General features: G+C 41.3%; 1 protein-coding gene across 1 annotated transcript; it reads left to right on the top strand.

Moving 5' to 3' along the window:
* The first annotated feature begins 1,372 nt into the window (after positions 1 to 1,372).
* On the top strand, positions 1,373 to 15,915 carry LOC141238939 (uncharacterized). Its single transcript, XM_073668492.1, has 6 exons — positions 1,373 to 1,529; positions 1,814 to 1,954; positions 5,116 to 5,262; positions 8,015 to 8,164; positions 15,512 to 15,658; positions 15,772 to 15,915. The coding sequence occupies exons 1-6, from the start codon at positions 1,457 to 1,459 to the stop codon at positions 15,789 to 15,791; spliced, it is 678 nt and encodes a 225-aa protein (XP_073524593.1). The 5' UTR covers positions 1,373 to 1,456; the 3' UTR covers positions 15,792 to 15,915.
* The last annotated feature ends 6,147 nt before the right edge of the window (positions 15,916 to 22,062 follow it).

The following is a 22,062-nucleotide window of genomic DNA, read 5'->3' as shown; positions in this document are numbered from 1 at the left end:
TTTTCCACTTCCCTGGTGACCCACCAAAAATGAGACATGGGCTCGATGTGTGGGAAGGAGAATCATCATTACAACATGATTACATTGGGTTGCAATAATGTGCAAGATGGGGTACAGGAGATGAAATGACCATGTCCATTTGTCTATAAGGGTTCTGGGCCTTAGTGCCTGAGGGAGCCCAAAGGCCTCTTTGCCAAATAAGAAGACTCCAGTATTATAACTGTCACGAATTTTCCGTTTGGGCCAAAAAGCTTTAAGTTGCACCTCTTAATGATTTTGTCTACATCAATGACTGGAACCTGCTATCCCGAGGTCTAACTGTAACTTTAGGGACCCCAGTGCCACACCCATTGGGTACCATTTATAATACTGGTGGTACCACCTCATACTCCAGATCCCTTATGGCTCCTGCTGTGACCAAAAGCACGTGTTGGTAGACCTTCAATTGTATGTGCATAGCTCTCCACCAACGACCCATGGTTGACCCCATATCGTCAATGTCTCAAGGTCATTGTCGATCTACAGAGGTATTCTAATGCAAAGATTTGAAGGTCAGAACTCCATTTTAGTCTGCGAACAGCCCTTGGTCATGGTTTGGACATGATATAAATTCAAAGATCAGAATGACTTCTTAAGTGGAGAAGATGATCATGATGATGGTCTTCAACTTTTGGCAATTAGGCTTCGGTACCTTCAATTCGGAGACTCAATGAAAGGAATAGAAAGGCGAGCAGGGAGCCTGCAATCTTGAGGTCTAACTGAAACTCCAAGGACTCCTTTCCCAAAACCATAACAGGATCCCTCACCCAACCCATCTTTTATGCTTTGAAATATTGGTGATACCACCCCAGACTTCAGTTTACTGGTGGGATTTCTATATCTACACTCCAGTTCCCTCATGGGGGCGGCTGGGATCAGAGCACATGCGGGTAGACCTTCAATGATACTTACGTAACTCTCCAACAATGACCCGTGGTTAACCAATGGTCATTGTCGGTCTACAAAGGCATTCAAAGGCAAAGATGTGGAGTCTGGGACCAGCCCTTGGTCGTGGTTTGGACATGATATAATTTCAAAGGTCAGAATGAGTTCTTAAATGGAGAAGATGATGATGGTGATGAATGGGCTTCAACTTTTGTCAATTAGGCTTCTGTAACTTCACGACGGAGACTGGATGAAAGGGATAGAAAGGTGAGCAGGAAGGAAAATTTACCGTGCACGGTAGGTGCAGATTTATTGGCTGGTAACATCTATCCTAGTTCACGCCACGTCATATTTGTCACATAAGCCTTCGTCTCCCATCATCCTCACCATCCACCGAGCAAATATTATCAAGCTTGTGTGCTTTAAAAAAAAAGAGGTTATCAACGCCAGTAAAGCAAACAGAAAGTAGATATAAAATGACCTCCGCCAGTAAGGCTGCATACTTCCAACTTGGCAGCAAGAGAGAACAGCAATGGAACGCTACGCCGTCTGCTGGTTGGCCGCCATCCTCATCCTGGGTGCTGAAGCCTACGTACCTCTCAACTGTAAGTGCCAGAAAGGGGAATAATCATGGGGTTAGGTTCTCTGTTCTTCCTTGTTACTCATCCTGAGCCTTCTGGTGCATGAACAAAATGTGAGCTCTACAGGAAAACTAAATATTAACAAATGCAATGTCACAGAAGGGGATATTAATACTGGGGGGCACTGCTACATCCGGCACACTGCTTTCTATTCAGCCCATATACGTCCAGGATGGAAATACCTCGAAATGGGCATCAAAATCCGATCATTTTCTCCCTGTAAATGTTCTGCTTCTCTTTGTCCACAGACAGGTGCGGGGTGCAGCCCAAGTCCAGGGATGAGTGCGGTTACGATGGCATCACACCCGACGAGTGCGTCAAGAAAGGCTGCTGCTTCGATGATTCAGTGGAGGACAGTATCTGGTGCTTCACACCATGGAAGCTCGAAGGTGAAGAGCTTAAATTCAAATATAAAATATCTATTTCATATCTTTAGTTTTACCATTATGTTTTTCTGTTCTTGACATAGTCCTTCCTTCAAGATGTCTTTATAGAGGTCTCTGAATTACTGGATAAATAGTATCAGTCTATCTGTCTATCTAATATCTATCTATTATCTATCTATTATCTATCTATCATCTATTATCTATATATTATATATCTATTATCAATATATTATCTTTCTATCTATTATCTATCATCTATCTATTATCTATTTTCTATCGATTATCTATCATCTATTATATATCCATTATCTATCTATTATCTATCTATTATCTGTCTATTATCTATCATCTATTATCTATCTATTATCTATCTATCATCTATTATCCATCTATTATCTATCATCTATCTATTATCTATTATCTATCTATTATCTATCTATCATCTATCTATTATCTATCTAGTATATATCTATCTATCATCTATTATCTATCTATTATCTATCTATTATCTATCTATCATCTATCTATTATCTATCTAGTATATACCGTATCTATCTATCATCTATCATCTATCTATTATCTATCTATCTATCATCTATTATCTATCTATTATCTACACTCCCTGACAGAAGTTCTGTCGCTTATCCATGTTATGTAAATAAAAGCTTATAACCTGACATTAAATTCATCCATTGGTTTTATAAATTACTCTTTTGAAAGCTGAAACCCTCCCAAATTTGGTTTAGGTAAAGAAAATAAATTGGCATCAATGCTGAAATATTGATCATTTAATGAACACAGAATGGTCAGATTTTACCAAGACAAAAGTTTTGTCACTTGGTCATGTAATGCACCCTGTCCTAGTTTACATCCTCACCAGTGCTCAGTAAATGATTGGTTAATTAGTGGGTGTGTATAAAAAGAAACCCAGCACCCCAGACCTTCACTTGAACTGCAACTTGAGCTCTGACAACAAGCCAAACATCCACCCTGAGATCAAAGCCTTCATTATCAAGAGGCTGAAGACCACATCCACTGCAGAGGAGGCTGGCACCTTTAATGTGTCTCAGTGTCAAGTACAAAGAATTAAAAAAAGATTTGAAGAGACTGGAGATGTGTTTGATAAGCCCAGGTCCGGCAGACCCCGCAAGACAACTGCTCAGGAGGAACGTTTGTTGGTAAGAAAATCCAAAGCAAGCCCCTCTTCCACTGCAGTAGAGCTCCAACAGGCCTGGTCACCTCAAGTCCCTGTGTCTAGAACAGTTTGTAGGATTCTGTCTCGAAATGGCCTCCATGGTCGAATCAGTGCCCAGAAGCCAACACTAAACCAAAGGCAAATAAAAAACGTGTGGCATTTGCAAAGTCCCACAGCCTGCTAAACAGATGGACGCTGGAAAAGTGGCAGAAGGTGGATTTCTCTGATGAATCTTCAGTAGAATTACACCACAGCCGCCGCAAATACTGCAGGAGACCTACTGGAGCCCTAATGGATCCAAAATACACCCAGAAAACAGTTACATTTGGTGGTGGAAAGATCATGGTCTGGGGTCATATTCAGTATGGGGGTGTGCGAAACATTTGCAAGGTGAAAGGCAATATCAGTAGCCTAAAATATCAAGAAGTATTAGCTACCTCTTACATTCCAAATCATACAAGGGGTCAAATTCTGCAGCAGGATGGTTCCTCCAGGCAAAAAAGATCAAGGTGCTCAAGGACTGGCCAGCCCAGTCACCAGACATGAACATCATTGAGCAGGTTTGGGGTAGGCTGAAAGAGGAAGCTTGGAAGACAAAACCAAAGAATCTAGATGAACTCTGGGAGGCCTGTAAGACTGCATTCTCTGATATTCCTGATGACTTCATTAATAAATTGTATGAATCACTGTTGAACCGCATGGATGCCGTCCTTCAAGCTCATGAAAGTCACACAAAATATTAAATATGACTCTAATAACAGCACAACTTCATTCACCAATGTTATGCAACATATATTTGTATTTTAAGCTAATTATTTGTTTGAATATCACATTACTTTATGTGGGCGACAAAACTTTTGTCTTGCCAAAATCTGACCATTCTGTGTTCATTAAATGATCAATATTTCAGCATTGATGCCAATTTATTTTCTTAACCTAAACCAAATTTGGGAGGGTTTCAGCTTTCAAAAGAGTAATTTATAAAACCAATGGATGAATTTAATGTCAGGTTATAAGCTTTTATTTACATAACATGGATAAGCGACAGAACTTCTGTCAGGGAGTGTATCTATTATCTATTTATTATCTATCTATCTATTATCTATCATCTATCGATCTATTATCTATCATCTATCTATTATCTATCATCTATATATCTATCATCTATCTATTATCTATCATCTATATATTATCTATCATCTATTATCTATCTATATAAAAAGAAAGCGCAGCAGCACTCCATTATGGCCAAGATACATAAAGACAATAAAAACATTTGATCTAAACTGTGTTATTACTCAGTAAGCTTTACTTACAAAAAATGGAGGTTCTTAGCACATAAATTGGCCAATTCATGTGTGCACTTCTCCCATTTAACCAGCAGGTGATGTATATTCTACTCTACCAGCCCATTAAATTGTAGGTGTTTCAGCCCAGAAGTGACATATTTGGCCAGAGTATAGGCTTGTAGCCCAAGAGAGGCATGTAGGCAGAGTGGTCCCCATCAGATGGGAGGTCACCGTGCAGCGGTTGTTGGGCACACATGAATTGGCCAATTTATGCGCTAAGAACCTCCATTTTTTTGTAAGTAAAGCTTACTGAGTAATAACACAGTTTAGATCAAATGTTTTTTATTGTCTTTATGTATCTTGGCCATAATAGAGTGCTGCTTTCTTTTTATATATATACATATATATATATATATATATATATATATATATATATTGTGCAGTTTCTGCAGCTAGCACCTGTTCACACTAAGTATGTGCTAGTCAGTTTTCTTATTCTATCTATCTATCTATTATCTATCTCACCCTGTACATCAGACAAGGGTGTAATCATAAGCACCTATAGTATTACCCCTCCGCCCTCAGCCCCATAGCAGTAACATGGACAGCCTCCATGGTAGGTGCGCCATTGACACTTGCTAGGTCAATATACAAAGTTTTCCTTTTTCCCCATATTACAGCCACAGAATGTAATGCAGCCGAACCCAAAGCCAGAGTGAACTGCGGATATCCGGGAATCTCCGATAAGGACTGCACAACCAAAGGCTGCTGCTTTGACTCCAGCATTCCCGATGTTGTATGGTGCTATCAGCCGGAAATACAAGCAGGTAACGCCAGATAAAACCTATGATGAGCACAAACAGGATCCTAAAATGTACATTTGACGCCTCTTACTCGAAAAAGCCCTTTAGTTTACCCTGGGAGATGGGGGACTCGCAGTCGGGTCCTGTGATGGAGAGATGGGGTGCAGCCGTGGCCCGGACCTGACCCGTGCTCAGGACCATCACATTAAAAAGGATGGCGTGGGCTTATCCGGGTTGAGTGGCTGATCTCGACTACGCCTCCTGTGGCACCTGGTGAAGGCCACCAGCGCTGCTGCAGTCCGCTGAGACATGGTGTTATGGCGGCCAAAGTTATTACTACTCCCCACAGGCTGAGCAAGGCGTCAGGGCAGAGGGACAGGATGGAGGGGGTAGTAGTAGAGGAAGACGGGCGCCGAAGGCCATAGGGGTGAACTTCCAAGGCTTTACTCACTTTAGAGATGGCAGAAGGAAGGCGACTCCCTGCTCCCCGCGGAGTCCTGCGGTCACCAGGGACGGGGGTCCGACTACCTCCGAGCAAGTCCAGCATTCAGTCGGGACCCTACACCAGAGTGTTCCTGAACTACAGACCGAATCCTTTCCTGTCCGTGTGTGTGCAAATAGGCCGGGTCTCCCTCTGAGCTCCTCTCAGAACAAGGGCACGGGTGGCAGCTCCGCTCCGTCCGATACCCGGTGGGATCCTCAGGGCCTACCGGGCTTTCCCGACCAGGACATGGAGTAGCAAGGTCGGGTGTCGGGGGCCGGTACCCCTCTTGCAGCCGGACTCCCTCTGAATATATCAGCATGGCAAGGACAGGTGGCGTACACCGCTCCGTCTGCATCCTGCCTGGGATCCATTTGCTGTGGAGCCACACTCTTAAGCTCCGGGCCTTCTTGGTCCTGGTCCTTGGCCGGGTTGAGACATTCCTTGTCTACAACCTGCCCCCTCTGGTGGAGAAATGTGGTGTTGGATGCAAAGGTTGGGTCACGACTATCACACTGTTCTTACCTCAGAGGAGGAACACTACACTCCATTAGAGAAGTGCAGCATCCCTGTGGCGGTCGAACCCTCAGGGGCGCCACATACCACTTAAAGGAAAAGTAATGTGAAAATGGTGAAGTTAAATCCGGTTTTACACATCCATGTGGCATTTTCTTCTAATCCATTCCATTTTCAGCTGACAGAGAGCATCAGATACAAGGTTTATTTAAGGAGGAGGATCTTAGCTTTCTTGGTCTCTTGTTTCAGCAAGAGAGGGGAGAGGCTCCTGCTGCAGCCAGATAGAGAATAAAGCAGGAAAAATGGCTGCTCTCTTGGGACACATATAGAAGAATTCCCACACCACAATGTAATAGTAATATTATATAAAGGCAACATAGAAGTGGTAAAAATAAGTATATTTTAATGTTAGTAAAGTTTATAAAACAAGTGATAACAGTTAAAAAAAACCTGTACAGTAAAGATTATTCCATTTCTCCTCTCCCCACCCTGAAATTCTAAAAGTTAATCAGTACATTTTACATATCTCCAAAAATGTAGTATTTTAAAAAAAGAGAACTTATCCTTCAAAAAAAAAGAAAAGTCGATCGAAAAATACTAAAATGACTATTTTAATTCTATTCCAGAAAAAACTTTTGCAGTAAAAAAAAATTCCATACAAAATGTGTTTTGTTTAGCGAAATCATCATCAAATTCACAATGATGGTAATAACTTGTACAAATTAAAGGGTTATTTGAATCACACATTGACATAAACAATACAGGTGGAATTAGGTTTTATTACATTCTTCCTCTGCCCAAAAATTATAAAAATAAATAAATAATAATAACAATAATGATGATAATAATGATAATAATTATGATAGTGATAATGGTAATAATACTAATTTTAAATATGCCAAAATGGCTATATTAAAATTATGATTCAATTCTCCCCAAAAAACCCATCAAAGTAAAATAGAAAAATAAAAAATAATGGCTGCTAGAATGTGGCAAGATACATTTTTTTTCTTTTGCATATATTTTTATTAAGCAAACATTATGCAACATAAATAAAACCTTTACATAAAAAAGATAAAGTGTAATTTGTGTCAGGTGAATGTGTCTTCAGTAAAGACAGGTTTCCTCATTACTGAGATAGGAGATGACAGTTGGTGTTCATGAAATTCTATGGATAACTTGCAGCAGAATGTTTCCTTTTCAGGAGAACTTGCAGCAGAATGTCTGTGTGTTCCTCTAGCTCCTCCCCTCCATAGAATGTCTGTGTGCTTCTCTAGCTCCTCCTCTCCATAGAATGTCTGTATGTTCCACTAGCTCCTCCCCTTTCTTAGAATGTCTGTGTGTTCCTCTAGCTCCTCCCCTTCCTTAGAATGTCTGTGTGTTCCACTAGCTCCTCCCCCCTTAGAATATCTGTGTCTGCCTCTAGCTCCTCCCCTCAATAGAATTTTAAAAGCACCAACTGTCATCTATCTCTGTAATGGGAAAATCTGTCTTCATTGAATACAGATTTTACTAATTTTATCCATGAATTGGGAGTGAAAGGAGGAGAAAGAAGCAGATTTCTCTCATGAGATAAGAGTTACTCTTTAAAGTTCTTGGAACGCATCAATGAAAAAAAAATTGCTTTGTCCTCAAGGACAAGAATTGTCCAGACCTAAGGGGATTAGTCACACATAATATACATGTTTACTGCTCGACTATAACATTTTTTATAGTGTCTGATTTCTGCCCATAACAACAATATAAAATGTCGATGATGATGATGATTCTGTATTTTAGTGGAACGTGACTGCGGCGTCATTGAACCAAAGAAGAGAGCGAACTGTGGCCGCCCAGGTGTGTCCCCCGACGAGTGCAAGGAGAGCGGATGCTGCTTCGACAGCAGTGTGGCCGACGTCCCCTGGTGCTTCAAGCCTGAGGTCAAGAAAGGTAAACGCTACTCAAAAATTTCTATAAAAACTATGTTCACTTCTCCAATGTTACATACCTAACTGACATATTGCAATCTGACAAAAACCGAATCGCCTTGTTGACCACAACCACTTTTCTAGTCATTTTTCCAATTTAGCAATTTACAAGAAAGGGCTACTTGGTAAATGTGCACACAGTAGTCAAATAAGGGTTTTTCCCCTTAACCGGTTCCCGACCGCCCACTGTACATAAACGTCGGCGCTGCCTGGGCTCTGTGCTAGCGCTGCGGTACCGGTTCAGAGCGATAGCTCTGACATGTGGCATCATGGGGACCTGATTGGATCAGGTCCCCATGATGTTAACCTGTTCCTATCTTCAAGATGCCGCGATCCATAGCGATCGCGGCATTTAAAAGATAGTGTCAGCGTCACACCAGCCAATCAGAGAGATCACCAGGGAAGTTTGTTTTAGCAAGAAACTTTCCCGGGCGATCTGCCTGATAAATAGATTGTTTCTCCTCCGATCTCAGTGAGAGAGCAGAGGAGAAACACTGTGACAAGAGCTGTCAGCCTTGCCACTGTGAAAGTGAAAAATCAAAATCAAAAAAGAAAGTAAGGTTAGGGTTAGTCAGTCTGTCAGATCAGTCAGTCCTGTCAGATCAGTCAGTCCTGTCAGTCAGTCAGTCCTGTCAGATCAGTCAGTCCTGTCAGTCAGTCAGTCCTGTCAGATCAGTCAGTCCTGTCAGTCAGTCAGTCCTGTCAGATCAGTCAGTCCTGTCAGTCAGTCAGTCCTGTCAGATCAGTCAGTCCTGTCAGTCAGTCAGTCCTGTCAGATCAGTCAGTCCTGTCAGTCAGTCAGTCCTGTCAGATCAGTCAGTCCTGTCAGTCCGTCAGTCCAGTCCGGTCAGTCCAGTCCGGTCCCGTCCATTCAGTCCGGTCCGTTCAGTCCCGTCCGTTCAGTCCAGTCAAAAAATATAAAAATAAAATGGCCCGTCAGACTTATACCGCAGAGGAGGTGTATGCCCTGCTGTGTTCTGACACTGATGACAGTGCAATCTCAGATGGAGATATGGATTTTGAGGGCTTTAGTAGTGGCGACACTGAGAGCTCAGAAATGAGCAGTGATTCTGGTCCATCCTCAAGCCCAAGGACCAGTACAGCAATAGGGGCAAATAGCGGTACTGGAGAAACGTCTCCTAATCAGGGAACACTGCCCAGTACAAGCGCTGTCCCTGCTACTAGTGAATTGGCGCACGCCAGTGTACAAGAGGCTTTGCCACATGATCTAGCATTTCCCTGATGGGAGGCTTCGGATTCGGCTGCTCCATTCAGCCCTGATTTCAACGCCATTCCTGGTATAAATGTGGAGGTGGAAGATTTTGGACCAATTCATTTTTTTAATTTGTTTTTTACAGACAGCTTGCTAGAGCATATTGTCGTGCAAACAAATTTATACGCGTCCCAATTCATAAGCCAGAATCCCCGATCTTACTATGCTAGGGCAAATTTATGGACACCAACTAATGTCCCGGAAATAAAAAAAATTTTAGGACTTACATTTGCCATGGGGCTTGTTAAAAAACCGAGCATTCGATCCTACTGGTCCAACCACCCTGTTCAAACCACCCCTATGTTTTCAGTCATTCTGCCTAGGACCCGTTATGAAATGCTCATGCGGTTTTGGCATTTTAACGACAATAGCCAATGCCTGCCCAGAAATGCCCCAGAACATGACAGGTTATATAAAATTAGACCCATCATTGAAAATTTGTCCGAAAAATTCTTAAGGCTCTACACTCCAACACAAAATATTTCTATAGATGAGTCCCTTGTAAAATTCAAAGGAAGACTGCACCTCAAGCAATTTATCCCATCTAAAAGGGCCAGGTTTGGAATAAAGCTCTATAAAATGTGCGAAAGTTCAACCAGATACACATCCGCTTTCCGCATATATGAGGGGAAAGATAGCCAACTAAACCCACCAGGATGCCCTACTTATCTGGGGACATCTGGAAAAATTGTTGGGAGCTGATAAGTCCATTTTTTCAAAAAGGCTACAATCTATATGTGGACAATTATTACACCAGCATACCCCTATTTAAAAGTCTGGTTGAACAAAACATCGGGGCTTGTGGGACCATCCGTAAAAACCATCAGGGGTTTCCACAACCATTGGTCAACCAAAAGTTCCAAAAGGGGCAGTCAGGGGCTGTACGCAACGGAGAGCTGCTTGCCCTGAAATATAGGGATAAGAGGGATATTTTTGTCCTCAGCTCGATCCACACAGATGCCACAAGGGCCACTGTAGAACTAGGATCCACCACTCCGAAGCAAAAACCTGTGTCAGTCATTGACTACAACAAACACATGGGGGGTGTGGACCTTGCAGACCAGGTTCTACAGCCATACCAGGTATCAAGAAAGTCCTATACCTGGTATAAAAAGTTGGTTATTTATTTGTTTCAGGTGGCCACATACAATTCTTTTGTGTTGTACAAAAAAGCAGGAAATTCAGATCCTTTTCTTGATTATCAAGAAAAGGTAATTGAAAATCTTGTCTTTCAAAGTGTTAGCCCCGCTCATCCATTAGAATCTGAAGATGTGAAAAGACTCACTGAGCGACATTTTATTGCACTTATTCCAGCAACGGAAACAAGAAGGAACCTCCAGAAAAGATGTCGTGTATGTACTAAGAGAGGAATGAGGCGTGATACCCGCTACTATTGCCCACAATGCCCATCATTGCCAGCCTTATGCATCACTGACTGCTTTAAAATCTTCCACACAGAACCACGTTTTTAAACTGTAAAAATGTATCCCAATTTGTCATTCAAACATTTGGTTCATTTAGTGAATGACACATTCGAGTAGAGCTCACTTAATTTCCAGGGGGGGTTCTCCAGAATCTAAACCTTCCATTGCGTGCTTGTTTCTGGAAATCATCCATCGAGTTAAAATGGTCACTAAACCCATAGATGAATTCCCATAGGGGTGTCATTTCAAAAATGGGGTCACTTCAGGGGGGATTCTTTAGTTCTGGTACTTAGCGCCTCTGAAAAGTGCTAGAACAGCAGAATCCCCCCTGAAGTGACCCCATTTTGGAAATGACACCTCTCTGGGAATCCATCTATGGGTTTAGTGACCATTTACCTATCTACTTATTTCCCCACCACTAGATTAATTTATACAGAGGAGTAGATTGTAAAATTCGGTCACTTGTTGGGGGTTTCCTCTGTTTAGGCACCTCAGGGGCTCTCCAAATGCAGCATGGCGTCCGCTATCGATTCCAGTCAAATTTCCATTCCAAAAGTCAAATGGCGCTCCTTACCTTCCGAGCCATGCCGTGCACCCAAACAGTGGCTTTGCACCACATATGGGGTATCAGCGTGCTCAGGAGAAATTGCACAACACATTTTGGGGTCCATTTTTTCTGGCTGCCCTTGTGAAAATTAAAAATTTGAGGCTAAAGTAGCAGTTTTGTGTTAAAAATGTGTTTTTTTATTTTCACACTTTAACATTATAAAATTCTGGGAAGCCCCTGGGGGTTCAAGGTGCTCACCACACATCTAGATAAGTTCCTTGAGGGGTCTAGTTTCCAAAATGGGGTCACTTGTTGGGGGTTTCCTCTGTTTAGGCACCTCAGGGGCTCTCCAAATGCAACATGGCTTCCGCTATCCATTCCAGTCAAATTTCCATTCCAAAAGTCAAATGGCGCTCCTTACCTTCCGAGCCATGCCGTGCGCCAAAACAGTGGCTTTGCACCACATATGGGGTATCAGCGTGCTCAGGAGAAATTGCACAACACATTTTGGGGTCCATTTTTTCTGGCTGCCCTTGTGAAAATTAAAAATTTGAGGCTAAAGTAGCAGTTTTATGTTAAAAATGTGTTTTTTTATTTTCACACTTTAACATTATAAAATTCTGTGAAGCCCCTGGGGGTTCAAGGTGCTCACCACACATCTAGATAAGTTCCTTGAGGGGTCTAGTTTCCAAAATGGGGTCACTTGTTGGGGGTTTCCTCTGTTTAGGCACCTCAGGGGCTCTCCAAATGCAACATGGCGTCCGCTATCCATTCCAGTCAAATTTCCATTCCAAAAGTCAAATGGCGCTCTTTACCTTCCGAGCCTTGCCGTGCGCCCAAACAGTGGCTTTGCACCACATATGGGGTATCAGCGTGCTCAGGAGAAATTGCACAACACATTTTGGGGTCCATTTTTTCTGGCTGCCCTTGTGAAAATTAAAAATTTGAGGCTAAAGTAGCAGTTTTGTGTTAAAAATGTGTTTTTTTATTTTCAGACTTAAACATTATAAAATTCTGTGAAGCCCCTGGGGGTTCAAGGTGCTCACCACACATCTAGATAAGTTCCTTGAGGGGTCTAGTTTCCAAACTGGGGTCACTTGTTGGGGGTTTCCTCTGTTTAGGCACCTCAGGGGCTCTCCAAATGCAACATGGCGTCCACTATCCATTCCAGTCAAATTTCCATTCCAAAAGTCAAATGGCGCTCCTTACCTTCCGAGCCATGCCGTGCGCCAAAACAGTGGCTTTGCACCACATATGGGGTATCAGCGTGCTCAGGAGAAATTGCACAACACATTTTGGGGTCCATTTTTTCTGGCTGCCCTTGTGAAAATTAAAAATTTGAGGCTAAAGTAGCAGTTTTGTGAAAAAAAGTTAAATGTTCATTGTTTTCTTCCACATTCCAAAAATTCCTGTGAAGCACCTGAAGGGTTAATAAACTTCCTGAATGTGGTTTTGAGCACCTTGAGGGGTGCAGTTTTTAGAATGGTATCACTTTTGGGTATTTTCTGTCATAAAGGCCCCTCAAAGTCACTTCAAATAAGATGTGGTCCCTAAAAAATGTTTTTGTAAATTTTGTTGTAAAAATGAGAAATCGCTGGTCAACTTTTAACCCTTATAGCTTCCTAACAAAAAAAAATTTTGGTTCCACAATTGTGCTGATGTGAAGTAGACATGTGGGAAATGTTATTTATTAACTATTTTGTGTGACATATCTCTCTGATTTAAGGGCATGAAAATTCAAAGTTTGAAAATTGCAAAATTTTCTAAATTTTTGCCAAATTTACGATTTTTTCACAAATAAACGCAAGTGATATCGAAGAAATTTTACCACTATCATGAAGTACAATATGTCATGAAAAAACAGTCTCAGTATCAGGGGAATACGTTGAAGCGTTCCAGAGTAATTACTTCATAAACTGGCAGTGGTCAGAATTGAAAAAATTGGCCTGGTCACGAAGGCAAAAACAGGCTCTGGTGCGAAGTGGTTAAAGGGTACTTGTCACCAGGTCAAAAACTGCAGGTTTTGTTCTTATTTTATTGCTGTTCTTTGTAAAAATTCCATATTTTTTAATTTATTTATTTTTTTAAATTCGCCATATGGTTCCAGAGATATGGGCCTTTTTATTTGATGCTAATTTTTTATCTTTACCAAAGGGGTGTGGCTCTTAGGTTAATAATGCAGAACACGCCCCTGAGAAGCCGTGAGTTATGTCTCCTTGTAAAGACTAGAAAAATAAGCATTAAATATTAAGGCCCATATCTCTGGAACCATTGGTGCATTTAAAACAAACACAAAAAAAGCAGAATACTCAGAGGAGCAGCAGAAATAAAAAAAGCCAAAAATTGGACACTCGACCTTTAAACACGGCCAAATTTTTAACATTTTTCTATAACTTAGTCCCAATAGGGCTTGTTTTTTGCAGCACGAGTTATAGTTGTGAATGACACAATTCATGTTACCATATAATGTACTGAAAAACAGGAGAAGACTTCCAAGTGCGGTGTAATGGTGAAAAAAAAAAAGTGCAATTCTGCCAAGTTCTTTGGGTTTTATTTTTTATGGCATTCATTTTTCAGTAACATGATTCTCCAGGTCTGCACAATTACTGTCATGCCAAATTTATATATATATAAAAAAATATTATTTATTATTCTATTTTTTTATTTATTATTTTTTATATTTTTTTAATTTATTATTTTTGTACTATTTTTTAATTTATTATATTTTATTCTATTTTTTAATGTATTATTTTTTATACTTGTTTTATTTATTATACTATTTTTTTATTTATTTTTTTTATTCTATTTTTTTTAAATTTTTATATTTTATACTATTGTTTATTATTATTTTATTTTTTATTATTTGTAATACTATTTTTTAATTTATTATTTTTGATACTTGTTTTTAGTTTATTTTTATACTATTTTTTAATTTATTATTTTTTATACTTTTTCTTATTATTTTTTTATTCTATATTTTTTAATTTACTGTTTTTTATACTTTTTTATTTATTATTTTTTCTACTATATTTTAATTTATTATTTTTATATTTATTATTTATCATTCAATTTTCTTATTATTTTTTATACTTTTTTATGTATTATTATGTATTATTTTTTTAATGTATTATTTTTTATACTATTTTTTATTTATTTTTTTATGCTATTTTTTAATGTATTATTTTTTATGCTATTTTTTTAGTTTATTATTTTTTATACTATTTTTTTTATTTATTATTTTAATGGCTTAAAAAAATTCTGAACTTTGTAAACAAAATTAGGTTTATGTCACTAGTAAGTTTTTTATTTTTCCATCGACAGGACTTGCCCTTGTATAAGGGCTTATTTTTGCTTGACAAGATGAAGTTTTTAATAATTCCATTTTAAGGTGCATATGACGTCTTGAACGCATTTTTGGGGGGAAGTGCACCGATGGAAAGTTGACAGTACTGGCAGTTCAATTTTTTTGTTTGTTTTGTCATTTTATACTTTTTGTGAGTGGACTTTTGTGGACACAATCATACCTAACATTTTTTTTTTTATTTCTTTATTTTGAAACTTTAGTTTGGAAAAGAGGGGGATTTAATTATTTATTTTGTTATATTTTTTTTTTTTACCTTTTTTTTTACATTTTTTATAAATTTTTACTTTATTTTTTAAAATCCCAATGGGCTTGATTGTGCTATATCCTGCAATACTAGCATATAGCACTATATAATAAAATCTCTGACTTCATAGGTTCACCAAGATGGCATTGATTGGAGCCCTCAGCAGGCTCCCTTTGCAACCCTTTGGCACCCCCCGATCATGTGCACATGGGGGACCAATAGGCGTAAGAACAATTTAAGGCAATCCCTCCATTTAGATCTAATTGTTAGTGATTAACGGCAGCATTTAAATAGTTAAACAGAAGTGATCAGAGCTGGCTCTGGTCTCTGCTGTTAGAGGCAGATGCTGGCTGTATCAAAAAGCCGTCTCCTGCACGACCGTCACATAACTGACCAATGAACTACAAATCCCAGCAAGCCACGCTGTAAATGATATGGTATCCATTCCCTCCTGCAGAGACCATCCAGTGCGCTGTGCTCCCGAAACAGAGAGTGAACTGCGGGTACGGCGGCATCACCATGGACCAGTGCTACCAGAAGGGCTGCTGCTTCGACTCCAGCGATCCTGATGCCGCCTGGTGTTTCTACCCTGACATTACAGATGGTAATGCACTTACTATGTTTTTTATGAAAGGAATTCCTATTTAAGAGCTTGGACGGTGACTAGGATGTGGCGGCATTATTTTATATTAATCTTTGTCTCTTTTTTATTTTCAGTGATAATCATCGATGAATAAGATTTCCCGCGGTCGCCGCTGATCCGATCTCATCCCAGATTCCACCTTCACTCATCTGCTCCACTGATTATCAGACATGAATTGTAAATCCCTCATAAATAATACACATCACCTTCAGACTGCATTGTCGTCTCGCATTCATTTATTATTTCTAGATGTAGGAAAATGTAAACACAAGCAGGTGTAGTGCTATAGAAATATAAAACTTAACATTTATTATCACTGAATAAAATATATGCAATATACAAGGACCTAAAAAAACACAGATATACTGTCTGTGATATTAGATAGCCAAAATACTTCCATGTATTGTTGCGTCCAAAGATATAAATATATGTCATATAAGCATATTGTATCTCCGACGCCACCAAGAAAGTGTGGCAGAAAGAAAATGATGGAGCCTACAGGACACTATACAACTTATTGTGTCTCAGAATGTGAGAACGCAGAAACATTAACCCAATCAATGGTAACCATTTAAACTTTGCTATATATAGAAATGGAACATCCTCACCAATTTTGATATCCGTTCCTGCTCTCAGACTTCAAAGATAGCTCCATATAATGGGGGCAGACCAAGTCTCATTGGGTCACCAACCCATCACAAAATACCGCTCCCGACGCGTTTCTTTGCCTTAGCTAGTCATCAGGGGAAAAAAAGAGAAGACATGCGGTATGCACGCTGCCCACAATCGCGCAGCTCATTCACCAGACAGCGCCACTTGACACTCTGATAAGTCCTCTTTTAAATCCTGGTCGCGCTATACTCGCGATCGTGTCACTTCCGGTTCCGGTCAGCTGACATCCGGTATGTGGAACGCAGATGCCGGCCGTGACACGCGTCACATCCGGTGTGCGCATCGCAAACAGGGAAAACCGCACACTACGGAGCGACGATTAAAGGGGCATACAAGGTAACCAACTGACATCTTGTGTTGGATGGTGACATGAAGCCCTCCCATCCATAAGTACCCCAGGCCAGGGCAAATGTCCAAGTTAAACAATAACTGACACCCATCCAGGCACATACCGTATGTACCGCGGTATATACTAACCGCGTATATTCTGCCCCAATGGTTTATGAGCTGGAAATACCTCATAGGTCAAAACCGCACAGTGGTGCCACGGCCCAAGGTCGAGAGCGCACTTAAAGCCCAAACATAAATTATTATGAAAATAAAAATGGAAATCAAGGAAAAAAGGGGGTATGAAGAAATGTGGAAAAATATGAAGAGATATGGGGGGACCGCACCTCACAGAATTAGAGGGAGAGAAATGAAGGGGGCCAAGGGACCTATAAAAAGCCCTATTGAGCAACTGAAACAAAATCACCCTACCTGGCAGTGGAGGTTGGCACCCTAAAACCTGCGCAGATGGCGCCCCCACTCCTCGACGGCTGTCCCTACACTCCTTTCCCTAATTCACCCTACACTTATAGGAAGGACCTATAAGACAGCTGTTCATTGAGGCCGTGAGGAGCCATTGTCCGCAGCCTAAAGATCCACTTCGTCTCCCTTTGCAGAATCAGTTTGTCCCAGTCACCCCCTCTTGGCGGGACCATTACTTTGTCAATTCCCATGAATCGTATCATATCCCTACTATTCGGGTGGGCGTTGTTTACATGTTTTGCCAGGGGGGTGTCTCTTTTCAGGATGATATCCCTTTGATGTTCCCCCACTCTTCTCCTCAATTCCCTCCTTGTTTTCCCCACATATTCCATTCCACAGACACATTTGGCCATATAAATGATTCCTTTGGATCTACAGTTGATAAAATGTTTGACAACAAATGTTTTCCCGGTGACATTACTTGTGAAGTCTTTTCCTTGTATGATAACTTTACAAGATACACATCCGCTGCATCTAAAGCAGCCATTAATAGAACTTCTCAACCAGTTGTTCCCCAGATGGCCCATATAGTGACTATGGACCAATCTGTCCCTGAGGGATCTACCCCTTTTATAGGTAATCATGGGTCTTGAATCGACCACGTCACCAATGTCCTCATCCATTAGTAGAATCGGCCAATGTTTTTGTAGTATCCTACGGACTGTATATGACTGATTGGAGAAGGTAGTGATGAATCTGCAGAAGGTATTATCCTTATCCAGATTCGGGGATGGATGTAGCAAGGAGGAGCGGTCCCTGACCAAAATCTCTTCATAAGCCTCAACTACTACCTTCTTTGGATAACCCCTCTCATAAAATCTTTGACAGAGATCGGTAGCCTGGACTTTAAAACTGGCATCGTCCGAACAGTTCCTCCGGACCCTCATGAATTGCCCCTTCGGTATACCCCTCTTGAGGGGGACTGGATGGTTGCTTTCCCATCTGAGGAAGGAATTCGAGGCAGTCGTTTTCCTATAGGTGCTAGTTCCTATCACTCCATCCCTCCCTATCCGTATCAGAATGTCAAGGAAGGGCAACTCATGGGGGCCAAACTCAAAAGTAAAATGTAGGTTGAGGTCGTTGTGATTAAGATCTTCCACAAAGTCTCCAAAGGATGTTTTGTCCCCCTGCCACAGTACTAAAACATCGTCAATATAACGAACCCATAGTAAAATGTTTTCGCCACCCTCAATGGGGATGTCTCCAAATACAACGGTTTCCTCCCACCAACCCAGGTATAGGTTGGCATACGATGGGGCACAGGGGCTCCCCATCGCAGTACCCCTGAGTTGGTGGAAGTATTTTCCACCAAAGAGGAACACATTTTTAGTCAAGCAAAACTGAAGAGCCTCCATTACAAAGCGATTGTGTCGCTCAAATTGTTTGCCTCTCCCCATAAGGAAAAAGCGTATCGCCTCCAAACCCCTATCATGAGGTATTGAGGAGTATAATGACTCGACATCGATGCTCGCTAGAACAAAAGGTTTAAGTACCTTCTCAACTTGAGAAGGTACTTAAACCTTTTGTCTTAAGCTTGAACTCATTTATCGGGGATACCAATGACCTGCTCCGTAAACTGGAAGGTATGACGGTCGATAAAGACGTGACTCTAGCGAGCATCGATGTCGAGTCATTATACTTCTCAATACCTCATGATAGGGGTTTGGAGGCGATACGCTTTTTCCTTATGGGGAGAGGCAAACAATTTGAGCGACACAATCGCTTTGTAATGGAGGCTCTTCAGTTTTGTTTGACTAAAAATGTGTTCCTCTTTGGTGGAAAATACTTCCACCAACTCAGGGGTACTGCGATGGGGAGCCCCTGTGCCCCATCGTATGCCAACCTATACCTGGGTTGGTGGGAGGAAACCGTTGTATTTGGAGACATCCCCATTGAGGGTGGCGAAAACATTTTACTATGGGTTCGTTATATTGACGATGTTTTAGTACTGTGGCAGGGGGACAAAACATCTTTTGGAGACTTTGTGGAAGAGCTTAATCACAACGACCTCAACCTACATTTTACTTTTGAGTTTGGCCCCCATGAGTTGCCCTTCCTTGACATTCTGATACGGATAGGGAGGGATGGAGTGATAGGAACTAGCACCTATAGGAAAACGACTGCCTCGAATTCCTTCCTCAGATGGGAAAGCAACCATCCAGTCCCCCTCAAGAGGGGTATACCGAAGGGGCAATTCATGAGGGTCCGGAGGAACTGTTCGGACGATGCCAGTTTTAAAGTCCAGGCTACCGATCTCTGTCAAAGATTTTATGAGAGGGGTTATCCAAAGAAGGTAGTAGTTGAGGCTTATGAAGAGATTTTGGTCAGGGACCGCTCCTCCTTGCTACATCCATCCCCGAATCTGGATAAGGATAATACCTTCTGCAGATTCATCACTACCTTCTCCAATCAGTCATATACAGTCCGTAGGATACTACAAAAACATTGGCCGATTCTACTAATGGATGAGGACATTGGTGACGTGGTCGATTCAAGACCCATGATTACCTATAAAAGGGGTAGATCCCTCAGGGACAGATTGGTCCATAGTCACTATATGGGCCATCTGGGGAACAACTGGTTGAGAAGTTCTATTAATGGCTGCTTTAGATGCAGCGGATGTGTATCTTGTAAAGTTATCATACAAGGAAAAGACTTCACAAGTAACATCACCGGGAAAACATTTGTTGTCAAACATTTTATCAACTGTAGATCCAAAGGAATCATTTATATGGCCAAATGTGTCTGTGGAATGGAATATGTGGGGAAAACAAGGAGGGAATTGAGGAGAAGAGTGGGGGAACATCAAAGGGATATCATCCTGAAAAGAGACACCCCCCTGGCAAAACATGTAAACAACGCCCACCCGAATAGTAGGGATATGATACGATTCATGGGAATTGACAAAGTAATGGTCCCGCCAAGAGGGGGTGACTGGGACAAACTGATTCTGCAAAGGGAGACGAAGTGGATCTTTAGGCTGCGGACAATGGCTCCTCACGGCCTCAATGAACAGCTGTCTTATAGGTCCTTCCTATAAGTGTAGGGTGAATTAGGGAAAGGAGTGTAGGGACAGCCGTCGAGGAGTGGGGGCGCCATCTGCGCAGGTTTTAGGGTGCCAACCTCCACTGCCAGGTAGGGTGATTTTGTTTCAGTTGCTCAATAGGGCTTTTTATAGGTCCCTTGGCCCCCTTCATTTCTCTCCCTCTAATTCTGTGAGGTGCGGTCCCCCCATATCTCTTCATATTTTTCCACATTTCTTCATACCCCCTTTTTTCCTTGATTTCCATTTTTATTTTCATAATAATTTATGTTTGGGCTTTAAGTGCGCTCTCGACCTTGGGCCGTGGCACCACTGTGCGGTTTTGACCTATGAGGTATTTCCAGCTCATAAACCATTGGGGCAGAATATACGCGGTTAGTATATACCGCGGTACATACGGTATGTGCCTGGATGGGTGTCAGTTATTGTTTAACTTGGACATTTGCCCTGGCCTGGGGTACTTATGGATGGGAGGGCTTCATGTCACCATCCAACACAAGATGTCAGTTGGTTACCTTGTATGCCCCTTTAATCGTCGCTCCGTGGTGTGCGGTTTTCCCTGTTTGCGATGCGCACACCGGATGTGACGCTTGCGTGTCACGGCCGGCATCTGCGTTCCACATACCGGATGTCAGCTGACCGGAACCGGAAGTGACACGATCGCGAGTATAGCGCGACCAGGATTTAAAAGAGGACTTATCAGAGTGTCAAGTGGCGCTGTCTGGTGAATGAGCTGCGCGATTGTGGGCAGCGTGCATACCGCATGTCTTCTCTTTTTTTCCCCTGATGACTAGCTAAGGCAAAGAAACGCGTCGGGAGCGGTATTTTGTGATGGGTTGGTGACCCAATGAGACTTGGTCTGCCCCCATTATATGGAGCTATCTTTGAAGTCTGAGAGCAGGAACGGATATCAAAATTGGCGAGGATGTTCCATTTCTATATATAGCAAAGTTTAAATGGTTACCATTGATTGGGTTAATGTTTCTGCGTTCTCACATTCTGAGACACAATAAGTTGTATAGTGTCCTGTAGGCTCCATCATTTTCTTTCTGCCACACTTTCTTGGTGGCGTCGGAGATACAATATGCTTATATGACATATATTTATATCTTTGGACGCAACAATACATGGAAGTATTTTGGCTATCTAATATCACAGACAGTATATCTGTGTTTTTTTAGGTCCTTGTATATTGCATATATTTTATTCAGTGATAATAAATGTTAAGTTTTATATTTCTATAGCACTACACCTGCTTGTGTTTACATTTATCTATTTGTGTAGTTATTTCTAAAACCCCTGCTGCTGCATCTAGATGTAGGAAACCAATAATACCATAATACGGCCGGAAGCCATAGAAGTCTATGGGCTGCACGGTATTTAAGAGTACGTAGGGGCGTCATGCAGCACCATAGGGCAGAGTACCAGGTAGACCAGGACAGATACAGGACATGGGGCCACCTTACATTGGTTGATGATTTGTGTATGGTACCTTGCCCCTCCCCCTATAGGGTGTACTGTCTTAGAAACCACACACTTTATATCAGAGCCATATATAATGCCTTCACTAGCAAAGATAATATACTAGACAATGGTGAAAAATCAAGGCCACATACAAAGTAAATAACCCCATAAAGTGTCCAAATACTAAAGCCATATACTGACAAAATTATTTTTATACCGTATAGTAACCAAATAATACTAACATAAATAAAACTGCCATACTGTGCTTGAATACTACTAATACATTGTGATCAAATAATACTGCCATACAGTGCTTGAATACTACTACTACTACATTGTGATCAAATAATACTGCCATACAGTGTCACGCACAGTA

The sequence above is a fragment of the Phyllobates terribilis genome, unplaced genomic scaffold (assembly GCF_046119375.1).
Source record: "Phyllobates terribilis strain yellow unplaced genomic scaffold, ASM4611937v1 Scaffold_2__4_contigs__length_985480577, whole genome shotgun sequence".
NCBI classification, from domain to species: Eukaryota; Metazoa; Chordata; class Amphibia; order Anura; family Dendrobatidae; genus Phyllobates; species Phyllobates terribilis.
The sequence above is the reverse complement of the archived record's forward strand: the minus strand, read 5'-3'. Positions and strand labels throughout refer to the sequence as shown.